Source organism: Loxodonta africana, chromosome 18, assembly GCF_030014295.1.
Source record: "Loxodonta africana isolate mLoxAfr1 chromosome 18, mLoxAfr1.hap2, whole genome shotgun sequence".
Lineage (NCBI taxonomy): Eukaryota > Metazoa > Chordata > Mammalia > Proboscidea > Elephantidae > Loxodonta > Loxodonta africana.
The window spans coordinates 65342238-65365645 of NC_087359.1; the positions used below are offsets into that span (position 1 = coordinate 65342238).

The following is a 23408-nucleotide window of genomic DNA, read 5'->3' on the forward strand; positions in this document are numbered from 1 at the left end:
CTCATCATAATGGTTTTTATCGCCACTTCAAGGATAGGTGTTACATCACTACGACAGCCACCCCAGTCACAGGAATAAAGTGGAGAATGAGTCAAACATACATTTGTTATGTCAGCTTTAACAGACTCTAGCCTCAATATAGACAAGGGAACACTTTGTACAATGCCACAACTTCTCATAGGCTGAGCATGTCCCCATTCCCTCCCCTCTTATGTCTTAACAAGCTTTCCCAACTCTCATCCCACTTACATTAGAAACCTACTGCCCACTCTTATTAACAGTTTATTTATCCTACATATACAAAGTCTTGTTATACCCTGTGGGAAGAAGTGTGTGAAGCGGGAGGAGAACACTGGGAGAGAAAAAGACTGGGCCCATGTCTTGAAGCAACCAGCCAGGCTATAATAGACTGGAGTTATAGACTAGGCGTGGTTTAGGCTTACAAGTCAGCATACTGGGTAAAAACTTCATATATTCAAAATTACCGTCTCTTCCTTTTTGATATTAGGGAAGTTTTCTATCAGCAAATCTTCAAAGATCTTCTCTGTGTTTTCCATTTTCTCTTCTGTTCTGGAATTCCGATCACACGCAAATTTTTGTTCTGGATTGTATCCCACATAGTTCTTAGGTTTTCCTCATTCTTTTTCTGATTTTTCCTCAAACAAACTGGCATCCATAGATTTGTCCTCAATTTTGCTGGTTTTGTCTTCCATTGTTTCAAATTTGGTCCTAAAACCTTCTATTGTGTTGTCCATTTCTGAAATTTTGTTGTTTATCTTTTGGATTTCTAATTACTGTTTTTGTATGATTTCTTATTATTTATTTTGACATTTTGCTCCTGTATTATTTTCCTGAATTCTTCTATTGCTTTTTCTGTGTTTTCCTTGATTTTGTCTTTTTTTTTTTTTTTTGGTTTGGTTTGTCTGTCTTTTTCATGAGCTTGTCTGCATTTTCCTTGATCTCTTTCAGAATGTCTTGGAGAGCCCTGAGTATTAGACTTTTGAATTCCCTATCAGGTAGTTCCAATGTTTTTTCTTCTGTTGGAAGGTCAACTAGTGCTTTATTCTCTTTGATTTCTAGAACTGTCTTATTCTGTTTTTTCATGTTTTGATATTGTCTGCCGTTTCCGAGACGTTCAGGTATTATTTCTTCATTGATTGTGGGTTTGTTTGCTTCATCCTGCTCTATTGTTTTGTTTGGTTATGTCTGGGTAGGTGAGCTGGGCATGCTTTGTTGCTTGTTCATCTGTGGGCATGACAGTTCTCACCACCTGTCCTGGTGTGTAGAGCTGGTCTCTCAGCTATGATGCAGCAGGGCAGGTCCAGCAGAAAGGGAATAAGTAGAGATGGGTTATTTGTCTGCGGCATGGACTATGCTGGGGGCTGGATTGGGGCTGCTGCGGTCTGTGGGGGGGGGTCTTGAGCCAGTGGGAAGAGGCCTGAGGTCTGGGCCAGGTTCCCTAAGGGCTGCAGTGGGCACAGGTGTGGTCCGGAGCTGGCAAGAAGGGCCTGGGGCCCAAGGTGGGTCCCCTCAGGGCTGCAAACAGTGGCAGGAGGGGTCTGGAGCAGGTGGGAAGGGACCTACAGTCTGGGCCAGGTTCTCTACTTGCCTCAGTGGGCAGTGGGAGGCGTCCAGAGCCAGTAGGAAAGGGCCTGCGTTCTCAGCCCGGTACATGGATGCCACAGTGGGTGGTGGGGGATATGGAGCCAATGGGAAGGGAACGAGGGTCTGGCTGGATCCCCTCAGGGACATGGGTGGTGGAGCAGAGAAAGATGGGGGGGGAAGCAGGGGCAAGGGGCCTAGATGGAGGGGGCAATAGGGTGAGTTGGTACTCTTGCTCCCAGCAATCAGGGTGGCTATGATGGGATGGTTATAACCACTGTTCACCAGAGGGGTAGAGGTTGTAGGAGCATGCTTCTGTGGTTACCAGGTGAGTCTGGGCTTCTCCTTGAGTTGCAACCAGCAAACATGGTCTTACTTAACACCAGGCCTTCATCTACTATTGGAAATTCCATGGGACTACCTTTCTGTGTGCAGGGTTGTTGGCTTTATTCCAAGATGGCAATGCTGAGCCGTTGTGTTTGGTCAGGAACCTCCAGTCCGTATCTCTATTCCTTCCCCATTTTCCATCAGTTTCTTTTTCTCCCCAGTGAGTTGCAATCTAATACTTTCTCTCTCCAAGGATCAGGGTTCTAGGACTGACATTTTTATCTGTTTTACTTAGTTTCTGGGGTCTTTGATGCAGTGGGATGACTTAGTGCATCTGACTAGTCTGCCGTCTTGGTTCCACCTCTTATTGTTTTTCAAGCATGTACAATTACATTTATGTAAGGTAAATTCAAGTTGACCATATACATCAGTTTGCCCAGGACAGTCCTAGTTTATTACTGTTCTGTGCCCCTTTCACTCTCAAAACATATTCTAGTTTGGACTACAAAGGGGTAAAACTAGAGAGTTCCTTTGTGGTGATGGAACAATTCTGTATCTTGATTGTGGTGGTGGTTATACAAGTCTATACATGTGATGTCATAAACTGTACACAAAGACGTATAAAAAAGAATTGGTGCATGCAAAAGCTGGTAGAATCCAAGTAAATTTGTAGTCTAATTAATTGTATTGTGCCAATATCAATTTCCTAGTTTTGATAAAGTATTATAGTTATATAAAATGTTACATTGGGGGAAGCTGTGTGATAGATACAAAAAACCTGTCTGTACTGCTATTTTTGAAACTTCTAGTGAGTCTATAATTATTTCAAAAAATAATTTTAATTTTATAAAATTGAATGGAATCATATAATTTATGTCTGAACAATGAATTAATAAATTTTATGGTCCCTCCTTTCTGGACTTTGCAGGTGCCTTATGCATAATGTGGCCAATACAGCTAAGTGGGCATCAGAAGTTCGTGGTCCTGACTCCCTGAGACTATCTCCCTGACATACTCTTTAAACTTGAGCCAAAACTATCCCCTGAGGTCACCTTTTAGAGAAAAAAAAAAAAAAACAGATTGGCACATAAAAAAAGGATATTATCCATGAGTACGATGCCCCAGTAAAAACCTTCTATTATGGATTGAATTGTGTCCCCCAATAAACATGTCAATTGGCCAGTTCATGATTGCCAGTGTTGTGTGATGTCCACCATTTTGTCATCTGATCTAATTTTCCTATGTGTTGTAAATCCTACCTCTGTGATATTAATGAGGGGGAATTAGAGGCAGTAATGCTAGGGAGGCAGTACTCAACCTACAAGATTAGGTTGTGTCTTTGGTCAATCTCTTTTGAGATATAAAAGAGAGAAGTGAGGAGAGACAGAGGGACTTCATACCACCAACAAACAAGAGCCAGGAAAATAGCACTTCTTTTGGACCCAGGTTCTCTGCACTGAGAAGCTCTTTGACCAGAGAATATTGATGACGAGGACTTCCTCCACAACCGAAGGAAAGAGAAAGCTTTCCCCTGCAACCGGCACTCTGAATTCAGACTTCTAGCCTCTTAGACTGTGAGAGACTAAATTTCTGTTTGTTGAAGCCATCCATTTGTGGTATTTCTGTTTTAACAGCGCTAGAAAATTAAAACACCATCTATATGAGAACAAAAAGTCAACAATAATTCTAAAGCAAAGATGAGAAAATAAGGGGCCAGAGAAACTAGAGCACTGAAAACAGAACAACCAAAACACAATTAAAGAGAATGCTGACACATTGTGAAAAATGTAACTAATGTCACTGAACAATTTGTATAGGAATTATCAATTAGGGACCTTATTTGCTGTGTAAAATTTCTCCAAAAACATAAGAAAACACTGTATGAAAAACTCATGATTCTATTCTGTAGCATAGATTTGAATATAACAATTTATTAACAAATAATTTCTCAGCCCCTCCCCCTTGCGACTACACTGAGTCATGTGATTGTGCTCTGGAGACTGAAGTGAAGGTCAAGGTGATATATATCACTTCAAGGCCTGGTCCATAAAAACTTTCCATGTGATTCTCTACTCTCTGTGTTCTTACACCTGAATGTCAACACCTGAGGCAACCTTGGCAACCATATTTTGAAGAACTCAGAGCCTCCTTTAGCCTGACAGCATGAAACATAGTGCCTCTCACACCCAATGCCAAATGGATTTTACATAAGAAAAAATTTTTGTTGTATTACATTTGAGTTTATTCATCATACTAACTAATGTACCTTAAGTAACACGTGGAGAATATTAAAATAAATCAGAAAACAACGTTAAATAAAAAAAGAAAAACTACATGAACAATAATCTGGTTTTGTAAATACAGAGAGAGAGAGTTACTTGGGTAACCAAGTGGAAGGTAACATCATGAATCAAAATATGGAATATAGAAAAAAGAGAAGGCTTGAGAGGAAATGTAAAATGTTCAATTTTGTGCATGTTAAGATAGAAGGGCTTATAGATCAGCAAGTAGAGATGTCCACTGGACAAATGAGAATAAAAGTTGGGATCTGGAGAAAGGTCTGGGCTGCAGATGGAGGTTTGGATGCAACAAAATATACAAAAGAATTGAAATGATGGATTTAGAGGCATCAAATAAGAAAAAAATGAGGATACAAATGGAGCAAGACTGGAAACCTAGACCACGTCATAAGCGGAACTAAGATTTTTAAATGAATTACCCTTCTTCTCATTTGCAAGGTGGGGGGAAATGAGCAGAAGAGACTCCTGAGTCAGATAGTCTGGGATCTTAAGTAGGCACAATACTGGCCCACTCTAGGACCTTGACAAGTCATCAAATTCCAATTTTTCAATCTGTAAAATACTGATTTTTGTTTATTTATTTTTTGGGGGGTTAAAAAAGTGATACGATTTCCTTTTGTGCAATCTTCACAAGGATAGAATACGTTATGGATGTAAACTTTGTTGACAAATTACAAAATATCGACAGAGAGACATCCTTAAAGACTGAGGTTGTTTACCAACTTCTGGCTTCCTTCCTCATACCTGGGGTGGGGGGGTTAATTTTTAGGATCTCTAGGTATTAGTAATTTTTAGGACCCCTAGGTATTAGTTAGCTCCCAGATAAAGACAAAATAAACTCTTCTAACAAAGGAGATAGAAACTTTCTTCCAGGTTCATATCACAGCAGAAAGATGATGTAGACATAAAAATAAATCAGGGGTAAAAAGGTTAAGAGACAGAATGAAGTGAAAACTTGTACAGGAAAGGACATTAACAGAATTTAGAAGAGCGGTGCTGAGAGGCTAAGATGTTTGGGTTTTAGTCAGTATTGATTTGGAGTGACAGCGTATTATTTTGAGTAGAGTTTTGGTTAAAAAAAATAACAACATATAACACCACCAAGAAACAAGAGCCAGGAAAATAGCATGTCTTTTCTGGGGGCAATAAGATCATTTAAAACTATGCTCCTCCAGGATCATCTGGGAATGATGAAAAAGGAAGACTTTGCCAGCATGTGACCGAGAACCACTTCCTAGTTCAACAAGATAGCTCCACTTCATCTCTCCTACTTATTAGATGATTCTGCAATATTTCATTTTAACCAAACGTTCCATTCTTCTAAAATAAGAAGCCTGAAAAAACATTGCAATATCAGAGTCTCTACTGGATAAGATGACATAAAAATTTCATAAAGAAAAGGGAAATGTCCTTTTATGAAAGGCCCTTCCTAGGGCTCCCTTTATGTCTCTGTTTCTCAGGCTGTAGATGAAGGGGTTCAGCATGGGAGTCACCACAGTGTACATCATAGCCATGACAGTCTCCTTAACAGTAGAATTATTAGCTGATGGGCCTAAGTAGAGACCAGTAACAGTCCCATAGAACAGTGACACCATGGAGAGGTGGGAGCCACACCTGGAAAAAGCCTTACCGACGCCCCTGACAGAAGGGACCTTGACGATGAAGGAGATGATTCTTACATAGGACATAATGATGAGTAAGAGTGGAATGACGAGAATGAGTCCTCCCATGATAAATATCACCAATTCATTAACATGAGTGTCAGAGCAGACCAGCGTCAGCAGAGCAGACATATCACAGAAAAAGTGGGGCATCAAGTTGTCTGCACAAAAACACAACCTGGCCATGAGCAGGGTGTGCAGCATGGCATGGAACGTGGTCAGCACCCAGGACAGTGCCACCAGGGAAAAACAGAGCTGGGGGCTCATGATGGTGGTGTAGTGCAAGGGGAAGCAGATGGCCACATAGCAGTCATAGGCCATGGCCACAAGGAGGAAGCTCTCCAGGTCACCAAAAAACAGGAAGAAGTACATCTGGGCCAGGCAGCCAGTGTAGGGGATGGATGGGTCTTGGCTGTGCATGTTCTGCAACAATTTGGGCATTGTGACAGAGGAGAAGCAAATATCAGAGAAGGACAAGTTACTGAGAAACAAATACATGGGTGTATGGAGGTGGAGGTCCAGGCGAATGAGGACAATGATGAGCATATTCCCCAAGATGGTAGTAAGATACATGGACAGGAACAGGGCATAGAACAGGTTTTGCTTCTCTGGCTCAACAGGCAGGCCCAGCAGGAGGAAGTCTGAGACTCCAGTTTGATTCCTTCCAGCCATGATCTGTCTCTTGTAGCTTTAGGAATAAATAAGAGCATCCATTAAGAACCTGAGTATAAAGAAACATGTTAGCTGTTCTGCAACAACACTTACTTCACCCTCATCACCCACAACAATAACAATTTCTGTAATCAGAAATGTGCCATATCATTCAATCTGATACACTCTTCAGACTTATTTTCTTCATTTCTCCTTAGCATGAACAATATTAATTTTTCCCTCTCTTCTAAAACACTCTCATTTCTTAGCTTCTGTGTGATCACACTGGTTTTCCTGCTACCTTCCTAGCCATTTATTCTCAATAACCATAATCGGCTTCTCCCCTAACAGGACCTTGTATGTTGGTGTATCACAGAGCTTTTTCCTAAAATCTGTTCTCTTATAATTCTACATCTATTCCTATGGCATGGATTACAGTCTAACTCTCTTGGGTAGCTCTCTCTATCGCCTTCAGAACTGCGTTACCAGTTTCTTAGTCATTATGTCTTCATGGATATATCACAAGCATCTTAAGCACAACTGATCCCAAACTAAACTCATGATCTCACTCTTCCTCTCTCTAATCTGCGTTTCCTCCAGTATTGCGTATCTCAGTAAAAGGTATCCGGGTGATCAAGTAGAAACTTGAGGGTTGTCTTTCATTCTTTCCTTTCTCTCACTATCAACATCCAATCTACCATCAAGCCCTGCAGATTCTGCCACTTAATTCTCTTTCTAATTTATCCACTCCTTACCCTAATTCCCACTACCCTAGACCAGGCTGACATCATACCTTGTCTGGATATTGAGACAGTATCTGCAAGAACATGTCCCAGTGCCCAAGCTCACTCCCCTTCAATCCCTTCATTCACGCTGTGGCATTCTAAGACGAAAAACTAATCATCTCTCTCACCTGCTCAAACTCTTTAGTAGCTTCCATGGCCCTTAAGATTAAGGCAAAATTCCTTTCAAGGGCACAAAAGGTGCTTCACGACCTGACCCTTGCCTACTTGCACAGCCTCATCTGGCTGCAAAATCACACTTACACACCGCTGTTCAGAAATACTGGACTTAAAACTCATCATTTCTTGCCTCTAGCCTTTTACACTTGCTGTTCCTCCTGCCTAGCATCCTCTTCCCTCTCTCCCTCTTCCCTTGGCTGAATCCTACTTGTCCTTCAGGTATGAAATTACATGCCCTTACTCAGCTAAACCTTCCCTGTCTCCCAGGCTAGGTCAGAACCCACTGCTGTGTTTCCACAGCATCTTGTACTTGTGCCCATAGCACTCCATGCACTTGGGGTTACTACAGCTTTTTCCTTTTCAGATTGTAAACTCTATGCAGGAAAGGCCATGTCTGCCTTCTTGACTGTTGCAGCACCAGCACCTGGCATGGTGCCTGACATGTAGCCAATGTTTCGTAAATGTTCATTAGCTGTCGTGAGACATGCATTCCTCCAACTTTGAAGATATCAAAAACTTCTGTTGTTATAATAAAAAAAAATAATAACCACTATTAAATCCTCCCAGAATAAGAACTCACTAACCTTAACCACTTAGCACTTGTTTTTGACACTTTTATTATCTAATTCCTGGATGCAGCTTAAAACCCCATCGCTGTTGAGTCGATCCTGACTCACAGCAACCCTATCGGACAGAGTAGAACTGCCCCATAGGGTTTCCAAGGAGCAGCTGATGGACTTGAAATGCCGACCTTCTGGTTAGCAGCCAAGCTTTTAACCACTGAGCCACCAGAGCTCCATGTTGCCTAAGACCCATGGAAAATATTATCCTACTTAACCACACCATTCTCCATCCTAAAACAGACAATCTAGTACACACATCCGTGCTGTCATGTCACTCCTGTGTTGATATCCACATGATTCAGTGGTATTGATGTGAAAAAATAAGCCTGACAGGGAGGTTTAGCAATATAAAAAAGGAATAAAGACATTTTCTACCCATGAGATCTATTTCCAGTTCTTCCCCAGATAACCATACCCCAAACTAAGAGAACTGAAGAGGATCATTAAGGGATATGGAAAGTTCCTTCCCTAAAGAGACATAAATGAATCCAACTTCTGGAATTTTCACTCACCGATGCTATTTAATCCAGCAACACTAACAGATTTTTTACACTTGGACATATGTGCTGGTATTGCAGTGGCGGGGAGGGGGGAGCATCTGATTTCTCAGAATTTTGCTTCCTTGGGAAACAAGTGAGTCCATCTCTGGTTTCCAGGGAGTTATTAGGAATCACAAACCAGAAGGATGCTGCCACTGATACAGCATATTAGCCTCAGCTACTCCATTAATGATACCTCTCATCTTCTTCTCTTCAAGACCCTCAGTTAGGAAGGACCCTAAGGGACCAGTTTATTCACTCCCCTGCCCAACTTACCTAGTGTGTCTGAGGGTGACTCCTGGACCCCGACCCGCGATTTTGCTCCCCTTTATTCACTATAGGCATGTGAAGCAACATCCTCTGTAATCATCACCTATGTCTGCCTGCACCATCCTTTCTTGCATCTCCTGTTCTACATTTCCCTGGGCCTATGGGACCCTAGACCCAGAGGAGTCTAGATCCTGGAGGAATTCATTAAAGACAAAGCACTTACCCAGGACTTCGCGAGCACAAATTCTCTCAGAGAACTACAGCAGCAACTGATTATACATTTAGTATACTTCGAAGCAGCGTGGGGTTAGGAAAAGCTCATCTATGCATGCTATATCATTGCCTGTTTAGGGAATAGACAGTAGTTCTGTATGGTAGAATGCACATTTTGGAAGGTGAAGGAGAATAGTTAGAGAGCCATAAAGGTAAGCAGGGACCAGAATATTAATGTCCTAAAATATCTTAGTAGTGTTGAAGCTTAAGCTTTATCCTGTGGGCAACAAGAAGCTATCAGTCGTCTTTGAGCAGAGTACCACCATGAAAAGATAGATGTTTTGTAAAGATTCTCACGATAGAAGGATCTCTCATTGCAATCTAATTCCCAGGAAACAAACCCCAGAAGAGATAACTCTGAAGCTAACAAAGATCAGACTTCTATGACCCAACCAAATGCAGATATGTAGAAGGCTGGTGTCAGAGAAATAATGAATCCTCCCATATCATGTTCAATTCCTCTTCAGACCAGGATAGAAATGGTAACCCAAATTCCCATCTCACTGAGTTACTTCTAGCTCTTTACCTCTCTAGGAAAACCTTAATGGCACCCCACCAGCTCCATCATCCCTACCACTCTGCATATATGCCTCCTAATGCTTAGTGAGCTGCTGTAGTTCTCTGTTGAGTTTTATTTTGGACATTGAAGTACTAAGCAGCATCCCCCAAAGAATCTCTTGGATATCAGACATAGTCCTTCCTTTCCTCATTGTGTAGAGAAACCCAATTTCTCCTTGTTAATTTGGATCGAATTACCCCAGGCAGTAGGGTCACCCCCCATGTTTTGCCTTTTGTTTCGGTGACATGAAGAACCAGGAAGTCTACAGTCCATGAGTCACACCTTTTGTGAAGTTTGTATGTACTCTTAAATAAGAGGGTAAGTCAAAAAGTACTGATACAAAATCATAGAAACCTTTATTAAACAAAAATATCAAAATTTGAAGCTATTGTTCCTTGACATATCCTCCATCTAGGTCTATATACTTCTGAAGGTGGTGTTCCCATAACTCTAACCCTCCCCTGAAGAATTCTATGCTCTTCAGTTTATACCGCATCAAAACAGCAGTTTTCGCATCTTCAAGGGACTCAAGTCATGTTCCTTTTAAATGTTCTTTGAGTTTTGGGAACAAAAAGAAGTCTGAAGGGGCAATATCAGGGCTGTAGGATGGATGAGATAAGGTTTCTCAATGAAATTCTAGTAGGACAGCCATTGCAACCCTCGAAGAATGAGCAGGTGCATTGTCATGATGGAAAAAAACTTTCCTTGCCTTTTTCTCCAATGCAGTTTTCAATTTCCTTAAAATGTCTTCAGAATAAGCCGCCACTAGACATTACAACAGACCCAACTGAAACAAAAAGAATCATAACAGAATACTATGAAAAACTAAACTCCCACAAATTTGAAATCCTACAGGAAATGGACAAATTTCTAGAAACACACTACCTACCCAAACTAACACAAACTGATGTTGAAAATCTGAACAGACCCATAACAAGAGATTGAAAACGTAGTTAAATAAATTAAAAAAAAAAAAAAACTCCCAACAAAAAAAAAGCCCTGGCCCAGGCGGATTCACCAGAGAATTCTACCAAACATTCAGAGAAGAGCTTACACCAGTACTACTCAAATTATTTGGGAACATAGAAAACGAAGGGATATTTCCGAATTCATTCTACAAAGCCAGCAAAACCCTGATACCAAAACCAGGCAAAGACACCACAAAAAAAGAAAATTACAGACCAATATCTCTCATGAATATAGATGCAAAAATTCTCAACAAAATTCTAGCCATTAGAATTCAGCATCATATCAAAAAAATAATACACCATGACCAAGTGGAATTTATGCCAGGTATGCAAGGATGGTCCAACATTAAAAAATCAATCAATGTAATCCAACAGATAAATAAGAGAATCACATGATCATCTCAATCGATGCCAAAAAGGCATTCGACAATGTTCAACACCCGTTCCTGATAAAAACTCTCAATAAAATAGGTTTAGAAGGGAAATTCCTCAACACAATAAAGGGCACCTATACAAAACCAACAGCCAACATCATTCTTAACGGAGAGAGCCTGGAAACATTCCCCTTGAGAACAGGAACAAGACAAGGATGTCCTTTATCACCACTACTATTTAACTTTGTGCTGGAAGTCCTAGCTACAGCAATAAGGCAAGAAAAAAAAATAATAAAGAGCATCCAAATTGTAATGAGGAAGTAAAGCTGTTCCTATTTGTGGATGATATGATACTATACATAGAAAACCCAAGAGACTTCATGGGAAAACTCCTGGGACTAATAGAAAGATTCAGCAGAGAAGCAGGATATGAGATAAACATACAAAAACCAGTTGAATCCCTATATACCAATAGAGAGAACGATGGAAAGGAGATCAGGAAAACAATGCCATTTATAATAACTCCTAAAAAAAATAAAATACTTAGGCATAATAAGCCCGCACGACCATCCTGTGTCCTTCAAAAAAATCTATCAAGAATACGCCTTTGGAATCCCCAAAAAACAGCTACCAAACCTTATGAGTGGTCTTCCCTCTCTTTGCTCATCTTTGAGGTCTTCCTGACCTGTCTTAAAATGCCTGCTCAGTCTAAAAACTGCTGTTTTATGTGGAGTAGCATTCCAATAAACTTGTTGCAAAGCTTCAATGATTTGGGAAGATCTCCACTTGAATTTTGTTAAAAATCTGATATTACCCCTGACCTCAAAATTGGTTTTTTTTCCCATGGCACAAAAAGTATCCTTTTTTTTTTTTTTTTAAGGCACCCTAACAAGACTAAGATAAGTGTACTACTGAGAGAACTTGTCTGCCGTCATCCACTGATTGCAGAGACATGTTTAAAGACATTTTGTTTGGAATAAACTCGTGCATGTATGGACTAGAACCCTAGTAGCAATACTTTCTGACTTGCCCTTATATATATATGTGTATATATGTTTATATATATATATATATATATCATATGCATCACTGGTGATGCGGGGATGTGTCTGACCTCTGTCTCATAGGAATCAGCCGTTGATCTTGATTCTTTTTTGCATTTGTGAAGTTCAAGGAGGTCAGATGAAAGCCCCACGCCCTTCTCACACAGGTACTAATGTTTTTACTGGGGAGGGTGGCTAAGCAGACAAATACGGAGTAATCTCTTCAGATGGAAGTGAAAGGGCTGTTCCTGTTGGGAGGAGTTATTCAACAGAATTTATGGACTCTGTGTCCCCAGCTTCCTGATTATCTGCCCATAACTTCCCCATCCCAAGTTTCAGGATCCCATTTCTTCCCAATCAATGGCCTCTCTTTAACTTCAGACACTATTCAAGGTTGGAAGTTCAACTGGCATTGTAATTCAGCCACTTTTATAAGACTCTGGGTTTTGTTTTTGGTAATATCAGCTCTGTTACTATAAGAAATAAAGCTTTCTTTCAGGCAACTTTGAGGTAGTTTATGTGGCGCTTGAACTCAGGAGGAGTTATGCTATTCCAAAAGAACTGCTTGACTTTTCTAATATGTACAAACAGAAACCTAGGAAATATGTGCGGGGATGGCTGTTGAAGATATGATATAATGGTGCAAGGAACATGAAGTTCAATCAGTCTGAGTTTACTCATATAGGCCCACTAAGCACAGATTCTACAATCAATGTTTCAGCTTGAGAGGTTAGGAAAGGATCTGATAGTTTATTTTTTTGGTTCAATGAAGTGTGGATTACACAGTGGCCTACGCTAAAGCAAGATGAAGTGCCAGACCTGCCTTGGTATACTGTAGAAGATACCCAAAGGCTTAGGGAAATTGAGATGTTAGAGTGCATTGATCAGATTAGGCCCACACACCCAAACATGGACTGCCCAGAGGACACACCTTTTACCACACAGTGAGGAACAAATTTGTGAAGGGAGCCCCAGCATCCTTAAAGACTGCTATGATTGCTATTTTATGTAAGTCAGATTTGATGTGGGAACTGCCCTAACTGAATTAACACACCTTATAGGGTTGCTATGAGTCAGAATCGACTCGACTGCACTGGGTTAACTACAATGGGTCTGATTGGACCCCTGGGTGGTAGGAGCCAAGTGGCTGCACTCAATCAACAAAGACAAGATGGGTGTGGTTACAGTAATGGACAGTGGAGTCAAACCTGTAACCAGAATTGTCTGACTAGTATGGACTTATGGCATTGGCTACTCAGTCATGATGTCCCTAGGAGTAAAATAGATAGGAAATCTACTAAATATTTACTTCGCCTGTACACACAGAAGAATTCTAGGTCAAGTGAATGGCAGTCTAAGTTGAATTGGCACAAGAGAGTCACAGCCCCTCTATCAATTTCCAGACTTGAGCCAGTTTAAATACTCACAACCTCTTGAATGAAGGTGAGATCGGGTTCCCTTGAGGAAGGACCCTACTGCACTTCCAAAAATTTATACCGTTAATCTTTCTCCAAGACTTTCCCAAAGACATCTACAGCCTTTTGCGAGACTGACTATTCATTGAAACAAAAGAAATAATCAGACTTCTCAGGAATTATTAAACACTGGCTCTGAACAGACGCTAATTCCGGGATACCCAAAACATCACTTTGGCCCACAAGTCAGAGTGGGGGCATATGGAGGTCAGGTTATTAATGGAGTCTTAACTCAGTTTCTTCTCACAGTGAATCCAGTGGGTCCCCAAACCCATCCGGTAGTGATTTTCCAAGTTCCAGAATGCATGATTGGAATAGACATACTCAACAACTGGCAGAATTCCCATGTCTTAGGTGTCTAGTGCTCCTATAACAGAAATACCAAGAGTGGATGGCTTTAACAAAATAAAGTTTATTTTTTCACAGTGTAGGAGGCTAGTAGTCTGAATTCAGGGCGCCAGATCCTGGGGAGAGCTTTCTGTCTCTGTTGGCTCTGGAGAAGATCCTTGTCATCAATCTTCCCCTGGCCTAAGGCTGACTTGACAACAGCCACTGCTCAGTGCCCAACTGCCAGCAGCCAAGACCAATGCTGAGTTTCCAATAACATAGCATTCCTACAGGTGATCGGCCAGCAAACTGGTGGCAGGTTGATTACATTGGACTGCTTCCATCATGGAAAGGGCAGCGTTTTGTTCTTACTGGAATAGACGCTTATTCTGGATATGGATTTGTCTTCCCTGTCTGCAAAGCATCTTCCAAAACTACCATCCATGGACTTACAGAATACTTTATTCACTGTCATGGTGCCCCACAACAAGTTGCCTCGAATCAAGGAACTCATTTCACAGCTAATTAAGTTTTACAATGGGCCCATGCTCATGGAATTCACTGGCCTTACCATGTTCCCCATCATCCTGAAGCAGCTGGTTTGATGGAGCAATAGAATGGCCTTCTAAAGACACAATTACACATCAGCTAGGTGACAATACCTTGCTAAGTTGGGGCAATGTTCTCCAGGAAGCTGTATATGCTGTAAACCAGCATCCATAAGCATATGGTGCTGTTTCCCCCATAGCCAAGATTCACGGGTCCAGGAATCAAGGGGTGGAAATGGGAGTGGCACCACTCACTATCCTTAGTGATCCACTAGTAAATGTTTTGCTTTCTGTGTCCTTGACCCTATGCTCTGTGGGTCTTGAGGTCTTAGTTCCAAAGAGAGGAATGCTTCCACCTGGAGATACATCACTCATTCCATTGATCTGAAAGAGCCGCTTTGGGCTTCTCATGCCTCTGTATCAACAGGGAAAGAAGGGAGTTACTATATTGGCTGGCGTGATTGATTCTGCCTACCAAGGGGAAATAAGATTGGTGTTGCATAATGGAGGTAAAGCAGAGTATGTCTGGAAGATAGGAGATCCCTTAGGGTGTCTCTTAGTACTACCATGCCCTGTGATTAAAGTCAATCAAAAACTACAGCAACCGAATTCCAACGTGACTACTAATGGCCTAGACCACTCAGTAGTGAAGGTTTGGGTCACCCCACCTGGCAAAGAAGCATGACCAGTTGCTTGCTGAGGTAAAAATACAGAATGGGTGGTGGAAGCAGGTAATTCTAAATACCAGCTACAACCACGTGATCAGTTGCAGAACAAGGACTGTAATTGTTATATTTCTTCCTTTTATGTATGCATCAAATATTTTGTTTTCTTCACTCATAAAATATAAGATGTAAATGGAGCTAGTGCATTTTCAGTTGTATTCATGTTAGTTGTATCATGTTATGTGCAAGTATGACTTTATAATTTTTTCTATTTAGAGATTAAGTATGGTTTAAGAAGATGTGTACAGGTGTAAGTTGACATGGGGTAGACGGTGATGGTTGCGTGTCAACTTGGCTCGGCCATGACTCTCAGTACTCTGGCAGTTATGTAATGATGTAATCAAGTCCATGATAAGATCTGTTATGTTCAGCCAATCAGTTGAAAGGGAGTTTCCTTGGGGGTATGGCCTGCCTCCAATATATAAATGTATGTTCCAACAGGACTCTACCTCTGGATCCTGCATCTGGCTCATCATAATCTGACCTTCAGTTCCTGGGACTTGAGCTAGTGGCTTACCTGCCCATCCTGGGATTCATCATCTTCCATAGCCTATGAGCCAGTGGTCTGATCGGCAGATCTTGGTTTTGTCAGCCCCTACAGCTACCTGAGTCAGGAGAAGCCTCCAGCCTGATGCCTAGCCCATGGACTTAGGGCTTGCCAGCCTCTACAATCACATGAGTCATTCTTCAAGATAAATCTCTTTCTGTCTCTCTCTCTCTCCACACACACACATATATATATGTATATGCATATATATATTTTTTATTTTTTATATATATATACACATATATACACACACATATAGGAAACCCTGGTGGTGTAGTGATTAAGAGCTATGACTATTAATCACAAGGTCAGCAATTTGAATTCACCAGGTGCTCCTTGGAAACCCTATGAGGCTGTTCTACTCTGTCCTATAGATTCGCTATGACTTGGAATAGACTCCACAGCAATGGGGTTTTTGGTTTATGTATGTATATGTATATATATATATATACACACACACACACATATATACGGTTCACTGGTTTTGCTTCTCTGGAGAACCCAACCTAAGACAACCCCCTAACGTGCAATAAGATTGAATCTGATTTTTGCTATTACAGGTAATGCCACAAAGACTATCTTCAAGCATATTATCTTTTCTTTACTTTGGAATTTATTACACCAAGGATTTCATGTTACTAGGATCCGCAATCAACACCAAAGGAAGCAGCAGTCAAGAAATCAAATGATGCATTGCATTGGGAAAAAGTGCTGCAAAAGACGTTCTTAAAGCATTAAAATGCAAAGATGTCACTTTAAGGACTAAGGTATGCCTGACCCAAGCCACAGTGTTTTCAGTCACCTCATAGGCATGCAAAAGCTGGACAATAAATAAGACCAAAGAAGAACTGACACCTTTGAACTACAGTGTTGGTGAAGAATACTGGATATACTCTGGACTGCCAGAAGAACAAACAAATCTGTCTTGGAAGTACATCCAGAATACCCCTTAGAAGCAAGGATGGCAAGACTTCATCTCACATACTTTGGGCATGTTATCAGGAGGGATCAGTCCCCGGAGAAGGACATTAAAGGACATTATGCTCGGTAAAGTAGAGGGTTAGCAAAAAAGGGGAAGACCCTCAAGGAGATGGATTGACATAGTGGCTGCAACAATGGACTCAAGCGTAACAATGATAGTGAGGATGGTACTAGACTTGGTAGTGTTTCTTTCTGTTGTACAGAAGATCACTAGGATTCTGAAACCACTCAACCGCCCCTAACAACAAAGTAATGTCCTAAAAATGGGGTGGGGTGAAATGATCACTAGTGTGGCTTTTCTTAAATATTACCTATATCATATGTCTTCCAAAAGCACTGTACAGATGATATACCATAAATGAATATGCCAGTTTTAATATATTATCTTCAGCAGTGGCTTAAAAAAGTAATCTGAAAGATCTTTATAAATACATTTATAAAACTTCACTGAAAGATACTTCTTAAACACCTAAATAAAGAGGCATACCATATTTCTTAATGGGAAGGTTTACTACCCTAAATATGTCCAAACCAAAAAAACCAAACCTGTTGCTGTTGACTCAATTTCAACGCATAGTGACCTTATACAACAGAGTAGAACTGCCCCATTGGGTTTCCAAGGAGCAGCTGGTGGATTCAAACTGCCAACCTTTTGGTTAGCAGCCTGAGCTCTCAACCAGTGCGCCACCAAGGCTCCATAAATACATCGCCTCCCTCAAATTAATTTATAAATTTGGTACAATCCCAATCAAAATTCCAACAGGATTTTTTTTTTTAAAACCTTGAGAAGGTATCTATAATAGCTAAAAATCAGTGAAGAGTTCAAAAACTGGCCCATGTTTGTATCACTTTTATGATTAAAATAGTATTCCAAAGCATTCTATTCAAGAGATGGTGTTAGAATAATGAGCCACCTACTTGGGGAACAAAAATAATGTTAAACCTCTATACTTCACATCCTACACAAAAAAAACTTCCAAATAGATAAAAAGCTAAATATATAAAACAAAATTACAAAAGAATAAGAAAAAATACGTAAAAAGCTTAAAGTTTAACTCCAACTTTTTTTCCAGACGTTTGTCAGTGGTCCCAACACCATTTATTAAAGAAATCAATCTCTTCCCCACTAATTCAAGATGCTACCTTTATCACATACCAAATTCTCTATATACTTGAGTCTATTTTTGTACTTTAAATTCTGTTCTATTGGTCTTTCTATTCATAAACCAGTACCATATTTTGCATGAATAAATGTCTTTGTGTGTTAGTTTTAAAACACGTCCACAAATTCTTTGACACTTTTTCCTGCAAATGATGGAGCTTAATTCCCCTTCCCCTAAATATGGGCCAGACTTAGTGGCTCACTTCTAGCAAACAGAATGTGGTGGAAGTGATGTTATGTGACTTCCAAAGGTAGATCACAGAAAGGTAGCTTCTACCTAATTCACTATTAGATTACTCACTCTGGGGGAAGCCAGCTGCCATGTTGTGAGGATACTCAAGCACTACTGTGGAGAGGCCCACATGGAGAGAAACTGGGGCCTCCTACCAACAGCCAGCAGCAACTTGCCAGCCATCTGAGTGAAACACCCTAGAAGTGGATCTTCCTAACAGACTCCAAGCCAGAGCTGCCTTTCCTGAAATCTTGACCCACTGAAATTACAAAAGGCAATGTTTGTTGTCATTTTAAACCACAAAGATTTCGAGTAAGTGATTATACAGCAAAAGATAACTAGTATGTTTAAAGCTTTATAATCTCTGGTAGGACTATCTTCTTTTCCTGATGTTTTTCTTTTTCAGAGTTTCCTATTCTTTCTTTTTTTATATGTAACCTTTAGTACCAGTTACATACAGAGAGAGAGGAATTACATAACTAGAAATTTATTGAATTACAAATTAATCTGAGGAAAATCAGTATCTTTGTATTGAGTCTTCCGCTCTAAGAAAATGATTTATCGTTCCATTTGTCCAAGTTTCCTTCTGTACCCTTCAGTAGCATTTTAAAGTTCATTCATATACTTTCCACATTTATTATTTAGTCTTGCTTAAGTCTTGGATTTTTTTTTTCTATTTTAAATGGTATTTTTATCCATTTTACACAAAAATGATTGTGGCTCATATATAAATAATACTCACCGGTGATTTTGGCTTACTAAGTTTTCTACTCTACTGACTTACCAAATTATCTCATTTTTGTAGTAGTTTCTCAGTTGAGTCTCTTAGGTTTTCCATATATGCAGTTATATCTTCTGCAAATAGTAATTATTATACTCAAGTTTTTCACTTTTGTCTAATGAATTTTCCCAGAATATAAATTCCATAAATTCAGAGATTTTTGTTACTTTAACTGCTTTGTCTGTCTTCAGCACTTAAAACAGTGGCTTGGCACAGAGTAATACTCATTAAATATTTGAAGTAATTAAATTAATTGCATAGACTAAAAGCTCCAGTACAATGTTTAATAACAGTACTTGATAGTGGGCACTCTTGTTCCTGAGTTGAACAGGGATGCCTCCAGTATTCTTCCATTAAACCTGAAGCTGGCTTTTCAGAAGACTCAGATGTACTAATCATCTATCCCTACTATATTGAGTGTTTTTAACTGAAATGGTTGGATTTTAGTAAATGTTATAAAAACAGTAAAAATTACATTTAAAAAATGTCACACATTTAAAGGGATTTAAATATTTTTTTAAATATTTAATTCAACAAGTAAAATACAGAAAATGGTAGCTATAAAACCATGAAAACCATAATTCAAACAATAACAGAGGAAAATGCTTTAACTTTTGCTATTTGAACCCCTTCACCACTGTTTAAATTTCACTCATTACATTAGTATAATACTGCATCTCAGCATCTGCAATTTTAACAAACACTTGGAAAGTCTTTTGTTCAGAAACAGATGCTGGTCTGACAGAAACACATTTGAAAATGTTCTTTTTCTGGTCATAGTTTCCCACACACCTATGAACTCGGGCTCTAATCAGTCTTGGAAGTTCACGATCCTGTTTATTAAAAAAACAAAAACGTCATTACTTCATCTGCATTTCAATTTTTTTTAATTAATATGATCAATAAGATCTGAATCATTCCCAAAGCTGTAACTCCCGCGTCTGATTCAGGGTCCCACTGCTAACACGACCAGGATAGCTAGGCATATATGGGCATCCTGCCAGGGTAAAAACCCTCATTTCATTAGGGCTTCTTACATACTAGTTAGCTACTACTAAGCTGTGCAGCTAGCTGTACCTCCCTGAGAAAACCACATCTGGAACACTACTGCCAGCCCTGCCACGGTTGGGCCAGGGAATGGCACCTAAGAGTTTCTGGTGACTCAGGTCCGGTTCTGAACCATCTCTTCCTCCCCCTGCTGCTTAATCTCTTTTCTAACTTTGCCTTTGATGTTCAGGGCTCCTAGCTGGTCATATATATAATTGTTTCACTTGTTTTTTCATGTCTTTGTTGTAAGAGGGATCACCAGAAGCATCTAACTACTCTGCCATCTTGGCCCCCTCTCATATTTTTAATGTAATGGGCTTTACAGGGGATTGGTTCTACATGACTTTGACATTTACAACCTGGTGACTGTCTGTATGTAGTATGGTGTTTGAACAACATCCAAATCACATGAAGTTCTATTTCACAGTACATAGAGTGGACATTAACCAATGCATGACTGTACTTTGCATTGCTAAACAACAGGAACACATCAAATAGGGCCACATATTACCACATGGAGGCCTGGTAGCACAGGGGTTAAGAGTTCGGCTGCTAACCAAAAGTTTGGCAGTTTGAATCCACCAGCCACTCCTTGGAAACCCTATGGGGCAGTTCTACTCTGTCCTACAGGGTCGCTATGAGTCAGGGTCAACTCAACCGCAACAGGTTTGGGTCTTTTTGTTTTTCTTTTTAACCACAGACTCTAACAACAATGATATTCTTAGGATATTATCCAGTATTCTCAACTCTACTTGAAACAGCTACTAGCAACTTGAAGATAACGTCTCTTTACAGTTGACCAAAGGTCATTTCATGCTTATCTGGAGAATGGAGAGATTAAAAATAGCTTCTTCTTTCAAAAAGTTTTTTTTTTTAATCCATATCAGGAGAGTGAATGCGTTGCCATCGAGTCAATTCCGACTCATAGCGGCCCTAGAGCAAAACCTAAAACTCAGCACACAGTAGGCACTGCTGAGAGACAATAATGGTAATAGCCAACCTGTAACTAGTACTTGCTGTATGCCAGGCAGTATTCTAAGGGCTTTACATTCATTAACGCATCTGGTCTTCATATCATCTCTATGAAGCAGATTCTACTATTCTCCCATTTTACAGGTGAGACACCAAAGTGCAGAAAATTTGAGTAACTTCCTCAAGATTAGCTAGTAGGGGCACAGAGGTGTCAGAGTCTCAGGAAGCTGACTCTTAGATGTTTTCCTCTACTAAAAACTCACACAGGCAGCTTTTTCCTTCTTTTGTATTTCCCTAAGTCCCCTCTGCATCAAGTGTGGTTACTGATACCTTGCTTTCACCCACACTACCCTCCCACACACCCAAATCCACCTTATTCTTCAGTTTAAACTCCATCTCCTTCCAGAAGTACCCCCTGACATCCGAGCCACAGGCACTGTTGCTTATTCTAAGTCCCCAGGGCCCTTACTGCCCAGCATTGTAACTCTCTGTGCCAGAGTTTCCTTTCTCCAACCTGAATATAAACTATTAAGGGCACATCCTCAGAATTTTATGCCCTTGGACATGAAACAGGTCCTCAAAGTCCATCCGTTTCACCCCCTCTCAATTTATCGATGAGGAAGCTGAGACCCAGGGAGAGGAAGTGACTTGCCTGGAGTTCCGTAGGTGGTTGGAAGCCAAACCAGGACTTGAATATATTGTTTTTCTCAATACTTCTCTGACACTTGTCAGAGCCCAACAAAGCTGGGCACCCCAAAGAGGCTGAATAAATGTTTTCAAATGAATGAATAGTTGAGCTGGAGAAGTACATACTCTGGGGTGTGACTATCAGTTCTGCACCCCAGGTGGAGGAAGGGCAGATGAGAGACAGGCTTCCCTCAGGAGAAATCAGTTCAGCCTGGAAAATTAGGTCAACCCCTCAGATCGAGAAGGGCGGCTTTGCTGAGGTCCATGAGGCAGAAAGGACAGTCAAGAGGCTTTGAAACAAGAAGCAGAAATCATCTTGCTCTGGCACCAGCTTTCCCGTAAGCTGGGCAGGGCTGAGGTCCCACTATCTCCAGCCTGGCTGTGGAGTGATAGAGAGCAGCTACCCTCAAGTCCATCAACAGCAGCTCCGTGCAGGGTGTGAGACTCAGCTGCCCTGAAGCCAGAGGCTGCTAACAGCTCCAGCACTCCCCTTTGCCCCCCTCAGTCCTGGGTTAGGTGGGACTCTTGGGGCTGAAGTGGGTCTGGAGTTCCGAGAAGTGCTTCTGGGGCCTGTGCTGGGAGTCTGGGCATCAAGGTCCCCAGATCCACTTCACTGCTCTTCTCACAGTGGGCCAGAAGGAAGAGCTATCCCAGAGCAGAGGAATCACATAGTGAGGTCACAGCTTTAAGGGTGGTGGTCACAGCTCAGCATGGGGACAGCCAGGGAAAAGAGGCCAGGGTCCCCTGGCTGTGTGATCTTTGACAACCCTGTCCCTCTCAGCCTTTGGTGCCCCTTGGTAGGGGGCAGAGGAGTGACAGCATTTTTACAGCACATTTGGCCAGTGGGGGTGGTCACCACACTGAGAGTCTTCCATCCCAATTCTTGGGTGCCAGACTCCTTCGTTCCATTTCTTCCATTGTCTCTCCAGCAGAGTAGGAAAGGGAAGCAGCGCTGGCTGAGGGCTGAGGGGTCCTCATGGGGCCAGCAGTTCCAGCAGGCCATCACAGCTCTCCATGGAGTTTCCTGGTTAATTAATTAGTATGTGACTCCCTTTGCTCCCAGCCTGAGTGCCACTCCTCCTGCCTTGGCCTATTGAGGTAAATCTTCTCTCCTGGGCCCACACACCTTCCTTCTACCTCTGCTGGACGTGGATCAGCCTCTGAGTGTAGAGCGCAGAGGGCAGAGTCTATTTGTGCTCACAGGTGAGTCATTAGACAGGGCGGCAGGGAGAGGAATAATCAATGGAAAAAAGGCCAGGCGGGTAAAACAAGCTTCTGAGGGAGAGGAATAAATGAGAAGTAACCACCAAAATGTGGCAGACAACATGTGGAAGTGGAAGAGAGCATAGGCGGGATTCAGAAGACTGGATTAGAATCCTGGCTCTGTCCCCAGATTGCTGTATGACTTCAGGCACAGTGTTCTCTGGGCCTTGCTTCCTCTGTTTGTGACATGGGTGCTGGGTGAGGTGATATCTAAGAATCATTGCCAGATATCAAGACAGGAAAGTGAGCTTTTTGTCTTATCCATCTCTAAATGCCCTCCGTGTCTGGTCCTCAAGTCAGTACCTGCCTGGCATAGAGTAGATACAGCAGTTAAGATTGTTAAATAAATTACTGAAGAGAGATGCATGGCACATTGGAAGAATAGAGGAGGGGGACTGTGTCTTTGGAATAGAAAATGGAGATAAGAGGGCTCATATTGAGTTAAAAACTGTGGTTAAAGTGGAAGCTATTTGGGGCACCATTGAGAAAAGAATCTGGGCTGTCCAGGA

General features: G+C 41.1%; 1 protein-coding gene across 1 annotated transcript; it reads right to left on the minus strand.

Annotated features, from left to right (window-relative positions):
- Positions 1 to 5617: 5617 nt before the first annotated feature.
- On the minus strand, positions 5618 to 7877 carry LOC100662926 (olfactory receptor 1E5-like). The gene has a single exon (XM_003423489.3). It carries the CDS (start codon positions 6560 to 6562, stop codon positions 5618 to 5620), a length of 945 nt encoding a protein of 314 aa, XP_003423537.2. The 5' UTR covers positions 6563 to 7877.
- Positions 7878 to 23408: the final 15531 nt, after the last annotated feature.

What these genes read in the sequence shown, in the direction of transcription:
- LOC100662926 (XM_003423489.3), bottom strand. Translation starts at nt 6,562, where the DNA reads ATGGCTGGAAGGAATCAAACTGGAGTCTCAGACTTCCTCCTGCTGGGC.